General features: G+C 39.2%; 3 protein-coding genes across 3 annotated transcripts; 2 read left to right on the forward strand and 1 right to left on the reverse strand.

Annotated features, from left to right (window-relative positions):
• The first annotated feature begins 518 nt into the window (after positions 1–518).
• On the forward strand, positions 519–1,150 carry LOC137746911 (uncharacterized). Its single transcript, XM_068486923.2, has one exon. The coding sequence runs from the start codon at positions 588–590 to the stop codon at positions 951–953; it is 366 nt and encodes a 121-aa protein (XP_068343024.2). The 5' UTR covers positions 519–587; the 3' UTR covers positions 954–1,150.
• Positions 1,151–1,977: 827 nt separating this feature from the next.
• LOC137748478 (uncharacterized) lies at positions 1,978–3,676 on the reverse strand. Its single transcript, XM_068488636.2, has 4 exons — positions 3,519–3,676; positions 3,350–3,438; positions 3,132–3,222; positions 1,978–2,292 (listed from the first exon to the last, which is right to left on the reverse strand). The coding sequence occupies exons 1-4, from the start codon at positions 3,554–3,556 to the stop codon at positions 2,262–2,264; spliced, it is 249 nt and encodes an 82-aa protein (XP_068344737.2). The 5' UTR covers positions 3,557–3,676; the 3' UTR covers positions 1,978–2,261.
• An 854-nt stretch (positions 3,677–4,530) lies between these two features.
• Positions 4,531–6,961, forward strand: LOC137746881 (GTP-binding nuclear protein Ran-3). Its single transcript, XM_068486898.2, has 8 exons — positions 4,531–4,735; positions 4,840–4,909; positions 5,407–5,463; positions 5,590–5,707; positions 5,913–6,002; positions 6,113–6,292; positions 6,379–6,456; positions 6,595–6,961. The coding sequence occupies exons 1-8, from the start codon at positions 4,733–4,735 to the stop codon at positions 6,662–6,664; spliced, it is 666 nt and encodes a 221-aa protein (XP_068342999.2). The 5' UTR covers positions 4,531–4,732; the 3' UTR covers positions 6,665–6,961.
• The last annotated feature ends 1,661 nt before the right edge of the window (positions 6,962–8,622 follow it).

The raw sequence follows: 8,622 nt of genomic DNA on the forward strand, positions 1-8,622 counted from the left end.
AACTCATTCGATTTGAATACCATTTATCATCAATACATGTCAAAGTGATAAGTAGTTATATAAAAGTAGCATTAAAGGTGAATTGTTTATTTCTTAATTCATTTGAATGACTAAACAGTCTCTAAATTAGACGAATTTTCTAAACTTGTCAAGACACAATATATAATCAAAAGAAGTTGCTACAATATGAATTAAAAGGATGAAACCAAGGTTAAAATTAATTTGATAAATAATTAGGTAAAATCCCAAGAACTAACCTTAGCTAGGCGGCCCATAGTTACTCAGGACCAAATAATTAGGTTACGCAAAGTCGAGGGTATTTAGGTCTAATCAAATTAGTCATCGCTATCATCGAGACCAAACCCTTAGCGCAGAAACAAGGAGACCGGAATAGCCGGTAAAATGCATTTATCAAAAGAGCACGATGGACCCCACACGGTGCGTGGACCGGTAATTTCTAATTGACACGCGTCCTGTCTTATCCGTTTTCCAACTTTCCCTTTAAATTCTGAATCCAAACTCCCCAAACCGTCAGAAGTGTTAATTTTGGTAATCCGAATTCCCAAATCCAACGTCTCTCTCTAAAAATGTCAACCAATCTCATCAACTTCCGTCCAATCCTAACCGCGCCATGCGCCGCCGGAAAGCGAAGGACCAGCTCAGTTGGCGGGAAAGGCTCGCCGTCTAACTGGTGGACGCCGATCTTCGGGTGGTCCTCCGAACCCGACTACATTGACCCGGAGGCAAAGACGGACTCCGACGACAAGGACGAGGGCGGAGCAGCGGACTCGAAACAGAGGCGATCGCGGTTTGCGCCTGGCTGCTTCACGGAGGAGAAGGCGCGGCAGCTCCGGATCAAGACGATCGAAATGGAGACGTATCATGACGCGATGTATCACTCGTCGATCGCCAACCGACTCGCCTCCGATTTCAGGAACCGGTCCGATCTATGAGCCGGCGATTTAGAGATGATGAGAATAATGTTTTGCCCCAAATAATCTATTTTTCTTTTTTGATAAAGTAGGATTAGGGGCGGCTAAAAATGTGAAAGATGGTGACGTCCATGATGTAATTAACGCTTTAGTTGCGTGATTTAGACTATTAAGCTTGTAATTATTGATGTTGTTTATAAATAATATGATTTTTTAAATTTGGTTTGTAAATTGGGAAAATTGACCAAATTGAAGGGAGATCAAATCTCAAAAACTGATCAAGTATCGACGACATACTTTAAGATGGGTGTTTTACATCTCTCCCACGAAAGAGCTTTTCGGTTAACAAAAAATATAAAATGCTGATTTCAAGGCACTTTGTATCGTCCATCGGAGATGTCCTAATAAACTTAATTGGTTCACATTGGTTGAACTGTTCAAGATCAATAATTAATCCTAGTGATATTGGGGAAGGGAGGTGACGAGAAGTCGAGAACACATGACCTCGGGTACAGATGGGCGTACTACAAACGCCTTGCAAGGTCTAGGTCAAGTTTTTGTCTTTTGGGTCAAGTTGGATGTGGCGTATTTGCATCGTTGGTAGGATCCTACAACTTGGAAAAGTATCCAAACTAGGAATATGCCGGTGAGTATCGCACCGAATCCATGGGTCATGAAACTCATGATTCGTGACAGGGACACCGTGCTTGGGGCTTGGGAGGGCATGGTCAGGATATTTTCACCAAAAAGTACATACGTAACGTATCGGAAGCCAAACTCCGCAGGAGAACTTCTATGCACCCGGGATGCCACGTTGGTTGTAGCCCAAGCAAATCACGCACAGGCACACTGTAGCATAAGAAGTCAAAATCTAAGTACCAAAAATCGAAATACATGACATTGCTCGATTGGCTTGCGATCATAGGTACAGGTGAGTAATTCTCCTACTGCACAGATGCGAGCAAAAATAAAAGACAGGCAGGCAATGTTGGCAAAACCAAGCCCGTCTTAGCATATATAACTGCAACCATAACAAACATAACAATTGACGAAACAAGTTCACTCGTTTGTATTTATTCACTAGCAATTATATGCCGAAAACAGATTGCGTGGTTGTATCTCCGGCCAGCGAAAAGAAGAAGAAATGCAGTATGTAGTTATCAGTATAGCTCCATAATAGATGGAGACAATCTGAAATTATCCCAAGACAATGTATCAAAATAGCCTAAAGTAAATGTTGGTGCAGTTGGAACATAGAGCTGAAAGAACCCGCAAAACGACTCGCGTTGGTGTAAGCTACTGCATAATCTCAAACCCTGCTCTTGAAATTTACTTGCTCTCAGCATCATACAGATCAGTTCTGAATATGTCTGTTAAGGATAAAAAAAACACACCAGAATGTGGAGAAAACAACAAAGACATGACGAGAGTGAAATACAAAGAGCTCAAAGAATCAGATAAATGTAATATTCATTGGCAGCAATTTACAAGAGTATATTCTTGATTCCCTATCACTTTGAGTGAGAAGTAGTATCTTATGCCACAATGCTACACTTACGCGTTTATCTTTACACAAACAAAAGGACTACTTCTCAAAGACAGAATTTCGAATTTCAAAAGGAACCACAACAAGTCAGCCTGTCATGTATCAACCGAGCTCGAAGCTAATCTATTTCAATGATTGATATCTCCAAACCATTACCGCATAAAAAAAAACAACAACATCTACGGAGCTCGAAGCTAATCTATTTCAACGGTTGATATCTCCAAACAACAACAGCCACCAAACCTTATCCCACTAAGTGCAATCGGCTCAAACCATCACCGCATCATCAATACAAATTCTAGCTTGCAAATCGAACAATTCTCTATAACCAATTCCCCTACCCTGATCCTTTTCACCTACATATACCACCAGAACATGCTCTAATGTTAGCAAAACCAAGCCCCATCCTATTCGAACACACATCTTTCGCATTGGCTGCCAAGATTATGGACTAAAAAAATCCAAAATCTTGGCAGCAATGCGAAAATCTACCACGGGTTCCGATTTCAAACCTAAGTTACTAATTCTTCCACCAATTTGCATCAATTCCGCAACTTATAGCAATCAAAACATGTCATTTCTCATAGCACCAATCTATCTATTCAATATATAATCTCTCAATCACCAAAAAAACTAAGTACAAAAAAGGATACACCAAATAAAAGCCATGAGCAAATGCTCCAACCAGCACAGCAGTAAACAAGCGGTCCCGCACAACCGGATTCTTCCGCAATGAGAGTCGAACTGAGAAAATCAAACATCCACATAAAAATATATACAAACTGTTGGGAAAAAAAACCCAGATGGGAAATACCGATTAAAATCACAAAAATTAAATTAAAAAAAAAAAGAGAAAATTGGAAAAACGTACTGAGGGGAAGAACAGGGGCATATATAAGAGGAATCAAGAACTTGATTTGATGTCCTGGTTGTCTCCTTCGGATTGCAGTAGCAGCCTCCCTATCAATATTTCCATGAACAAAACGAAAATAAATAATTAAAAATGGAATTAAAATTTCGATGAGTTTGGCGGGACTCACTGATTAGAGCGATCGGAGGAGGCGGGCCAGGAGGCCATGGCGGGTGGGTCGATGAAGGGATTTGAGATCTGGAGATGTATTGTTGGTTAGTTCTCTGCGCCTAATTGAAACGGTGCGGTATGGTCAATGTATCGGGCCCTTTAGAATATATGTAAAATTCCTCCCTCGCATAAATTATTAATTTAAAAGAATTATTATCACTAAGGGAAATGTGAATTTCCAATTATCCGCTAAAATACTGGACTATATTTATATTCTACACATAAATCATTAAACTGAAGGTAAATTATAAAAAATAATATGTTTATCATTTATTGAGAAATTTCTTATTTACACATGTTTTTTACATCTTGTCATAAATAATATTCATTTACGATATTTTAAAGTACTAGATTGTACGAGGTAGGGTAATTCAAACTCACATGTAAGGTGGAAAATAATGGTAATTATTAGACAGTTGGTAAAATAAGATTTACAATTTTAATTTCATTCTCTAAAAAATTAATTCCAATTTTTTTTTATTATATTGAATTCTTAAATTCAAAATTGTGGATAATTAATTTTTAGGGAATCAGAGCCATTTAATTTTTTTTGAAAAATGATTAATTTTGAAAATTACGAAACTCTAAACTACCATAATTTATAAAATAAATTCAAATCTAAAAATTGAGCATACTGACTTAATCAACTAAAGTAATCCAAATTATGCTAAAACGAGTAAAGTTGCAAAAGTTTTATTTTCGTCAGGTGTATGTCAGGCGCCACCTAAATATACGATCAAAGATTCAAAATTGTTCACGAAGTATCATATATACCGATGCGTACTAAAAGTGTATCTAAATTAAAACACGTGTTTTAAAAATTGGATGTTACAGTTGGTCCCCAATTCTCCACAATGGATACAGTTTTTCAAAAAAAGAAAAAGAGTAGTAGGGCCGGGTGTCTGGACCTACAGAGTGGGACCCATAAATTTTGAAAAATGGTTTCTTCTAGTCATACATTGAGAAAAACAGAAGCAAAAGATCCAACGGCGGAGATGAAAGCGTCAATCTAAAGCCAGCCGCAGAGTCAGCAAAGCCATATAAAAGTAGGCTCCCTGCCCACCTCCATACTCAAATCGCCGCCTTCGTCTCCGTCCGTCTCTCTCACTCGGCTGCGACTCTTAGATTCTCTCTCTCTCTCTCTCTATCGCCACTCGCCGCCTCGAAGCCCCAATGGTAACTCTCTCTCTCACTCTCTCTCTTCTTTTTCTGCTTTTTTAGGGCTTAGGGTTTATGCTGGTGATCGATGATTTGGTTCGAATTTGAATTTGTTCCCGTAGGCTTTGCCGAACCAACAGACTGTTGATTATCCGAGTTTCAAGCTCGTCATCGTCGGCGATGGAGGCACTGGTAATTTTCCGTTTCCTTGTTCTGTGTCTTATGTTCTGAGTTGATGTTTTCGTCGACTGTGTTGGCACAATTATTGCAATTTTAAAATTAGGGTTTTGATAAGATTTTGCGTTTAGGGTTTTGTTGGCACAATTATAATACACTCCCTCCCTAAGAAGACATTGATTCAATTGTTCGGATATTTACAAATATTTAGTAAATTGAAAGGGCACAATATTTGGTTTGATATGTGATACTATCTGATTAAATTGATATTGATGGAAATAAACAATCTTCTTAGAGGGAAATGATTTTACATTTATTTATCTGTAAATGTGATTATTTTCCTGGAATTTTCTTTTGATAAAACTAGTGATGAGAGCAGAGAAATCCGAGGCTAAACACCGATTAATTTGGGGAGACAATGCCTAGGAAAGAAGAAACAATTTTAACTGTTCTCCAAGTTATAATGCTGTGTGGTGATTTGGATTTGAACTGAATGGTGATGAGTTGTGCAGGAAAAACCACTTTCGTGAAAAGGCATCTCACTGGTGAATTCGAGAAGAAATACGAGCGTAAGAGACTTTTCTGACATTTCCCTCCGTTGCGCCGTGTTGTTAGTTTGTTGTTATAATTAGTTTGACCTTGATATGTTTGTTTATACTTAACGTTCATTTTCTGTTACTTTTCTTTGCAAACAGCCACCATTGGTGTGGAGGTTCATCCACTGGACTTCTTCACAAATTGTGGAAAGATCCGCTTTTACTGCTGGGACACTGCTGGGCAAGAGAAGTTTGGCGGTCTTCGAGATGGTTACTAGTAAGTGAATATTTTCCTGTTGCTTTTGTTCTTCATTAAAAATAATTTGATGCAAAACTGATTTTGTGTATATTTAATGGCTCCCAAAGCATTTTACGGTATCTTATGACTTCTTTTATATGTGATTACCTATATAAGTTATTTGCCCTTTCATTTTGCTGCTTAGTTGATGATCTCACCTAAAATTTTCCGTTGAAATATGCAGCATTCATGGGCAGTGTGCAATCATCATGTTTGACGTTACTGCTAGGTTGACATACAAGAATGTTCCTACATGGCACCGTGATATCTGCCGGTGAGTTAACTAAATTAAATTTGTGTCAAGTCTGATGTTTCTTTATTGTTTTATTTTTACATTAGTTGGTGAAGGTTCGGTTTATTTGACTCCTCACGTTATGATTTCAGTGTGTGCGAGAATATCCCTATTGTTCTCTGTGGCAACAAGGTTGATGTGAAGAACAGGCAGGTAAAAGCCAAGCAGGTTACCTTTCATAGAAAGAAGAATCTGCAGTACTATGAGATATCAGCCAAGAGCAACTACAACTTTGAGAAACCCTTCCTCTACTTGGCGAGGAAGCTTGCAGGGTAATTACAAACATTCTCATTTTTATTTGGTTGCTATAGCGTATCGATAATAGTAATTGAGATTGATGCTGCTGCTGTTACTTCAGTGACGCAAATCTTCATTTCGTCGAGTCTCCGGCCCTTGCTCCTCCAGAAGTGCAATTTGACATGGCTGCCCAACAACAGTAAGTATTTTCTCTATGTTAATAAACTTGAATCTTCTTTGATGTTAACATTGAAATCAGTAACTTTTCAATGCAAACATCGTGGATCCAGCATGAAGCTGAAAATCGTCTCATCTCGGTTATTATTGCTTCTTGCAGGCATGAAGCTGAGCTTGCGGCAGCAGCTGCCCAACCTCTTCCTGATGACGATGACGAGGCATTCGAATAGACGGGGAGATGATGCATTTCAATATACCGTGGCATATTTCTTCTAGGACATGGCTTTCATTCGTTCTGCCGGGATTTGATTTTCAAAGTGTCATGTGTTAAAACACAGGGCCCCTTTTAGTCAGATTCAAGTACAGCTACTATTAGCTATTGTTTCTCATTGGTTGTGCTGTTAGTTAATCGTATGGGTGTTCGTTCTCCAGTAAATTTTTCGTTGAATTTGCTTTGCCTAAAGCCAACAGTGTATTTTCAGAACTCGATTGTTTCCGAACTTCTATAGATTGATTAGTTCCCTGTTCTTGGTTCTACATGAAATGCATGCACAAAACCATGGAAGGATCATAATTCTATAGGCGTTTCGCTTCGGAGCAAAGCAAAATGTTGCACCCAATTTGGGCTGGTGAAAAAAGAGTTGGTCTAGGGTTCAGGGTCCGTTGCGAATTTATGAGACGCTACAACAAATCTGAACTGAAAATGATGGAACTGAGTTTCTGTTGATTCGAACAAGGATACAATCTTTTACGAACCGTATTGGACAGGAGGAGTTCAAACACTGACCTCTGGTGCAGGTGTAAATACTATTGAACCAACGAAGAACCTCAGGTGCATGCGTAAACACTCTTAATCACTTAAATCACAATCTCGCAATAAGGCTACGGCTTATGTTGCCCAAATGTTAATGTTTTTCGACGATATTGACGTTGTCTTTCTAGCACAAACTTTGCCTTTGTTGCAATAACAAGCGCATATGTTACGTGCTTTTCTGTTCTGTCTGCGAGAGCAAGCAGGGGAAGCCAAGTTGTTTTATCATGTCTCTGTTATGTGTTTGTTCCAAATTTCCAATCATGTGTTTGTGTCTTATCATAAGAACACAAGGGAAAGCAGCAGTCAACTGCATTACAAACCTTTCAAAAGCATAAGTTTGCCTCATCACAACATGTGAAGTCCACATGGCACGAGATAAGTGCCCCTCTGCTGGCTCTGGCTAAGCGCTTCTGGGCCGTACACACAACACACAAAACATAGGTCCCAAACCCACTTGCTCTGTCTCAGGAACCCAATATAGCCAAAGCTGTATGCAAGCATTTAGTACGCGTGGCGTGCTTTCCTTTGACAGCATCACCGTCCCGCTTTGTGCATGACGTCATGTCCTTTCTAAACTTTGATTTCATTTATTGATATGATTGATTGTAATAGTGTGCATAATTATTAATTGGAACCTAAGTTGTGATATATAAGGATATATATAGTTGATTATTTTAATGAACATAATCAATCTCGCAATTCACGAGAGCATTATCTATAACCTAGTACTTTCAAACTGAGTTAAATACATTAGACTATAGTTGAGTGGTAACTTTAATACTTAAAACCTAACATAAAATTTACCCTAACAAAGACAAGGCGCCTTCAAGGAATCTCTCGCTAGTAGGAACATTGTTCATTTCAGAAAACAAGAAAGTAAATGATATGGCTCCCTGGTTACCTAATTTGAGCCCCAATATTACCAAAGATCGCAAGGTCTAGTCCTTGTCGGTGTCGGTTCGAAGCACACTCAAAGAGACCACAATTGTGTTCAATGTGTGTGCATACAACTAGAACTAGGGCATCCACATCATTCCAACCAGGAGTGTGGGGCATGTGAAAGCTGGTCTTGGCGCTTGCCATCATGTTCTGTGACAGTCTATGATATCTTGTGTTTCTTTCTGTGCCTTGTGGCTGTAGGGGTGGCCCTTAAACTTCAAGGACACCGTCCAAAACTCCAGGGGCTCTCATATGGGATCGGGCCCCATTCCTGCTCCTCACGAGTAAGAGGTAATTTTAGCTTTATGGCAGCAAAAAGGGTGGCTTTCGCTGTCGGTCGTCGGTCGGGTTTAGGGTTTATGGCTTTGGGCTAAGGCTAGCCCTAGCAGGGCCACAATGATATATCCCAATTGGCTTCCATTGTCATCTTTTCAA

This window comes from Pyrus communis, chromosome 2, assembly GCF_041283825.1.
Source record: "Pyrus communis isolate YQ-2024b chromosome 2, ASM4128382v1, whole genome shotgun sequence".
In the NCBI taxonomy this organism is placed as follows: Eukaryota; Viridiplantae; Streptophyta; class Magnoliopsida; order Rosales; family Rosaceae; genus Pyrus; species Pyrus communis.

Bases quoted from the DNA above. Each gene is read 5' to 3' on its own strand.
- LOC137746881 (XM_068486898.2), top strand. The intron at 4,910-5,406 runs GTAATTTTCCGT...TGAGTTGTGCAG, and splicing joins CGTCGGCGATGGAGGCACTG to GAAAAACCACTTTCGTGAAA. The intron at 5,464-5,589 runs GTAAGAGACTTT...CTTTGCAAACAG, and splicing joins ATTCGAGAAGAAATACGAGC to CCACCATTGGTGTGGAGGTT.
- LOC137748478 (XM_068488636.2), bottom strand. From the start codon at position 3,556: ATGGCCTCCTGGCCCGCCTCCTCCGATCGCTCTAATCA. The intron at 3,223-3,349 runs GTACGTTTTTCC...TGATTTTCTCAG, and splicing joins TGCCCCTGTTCTTCCCCTCA to TTCGACTCTCATTGCGGAAG. The intron at 2,293-3,131 runs GTATCCTTTTTT...AGACATATTCAG, and splicing joins GCTCATGGCTTTTATTTGGT to AACTGATCTGTATGATGCTG.
- LOC137746911 (XM_068486923.2), top strand. From the start codon at position 588: ATGTCAACCAATCTCATCAACTTCCGTCCAATCCTAACCGCGCCATGC.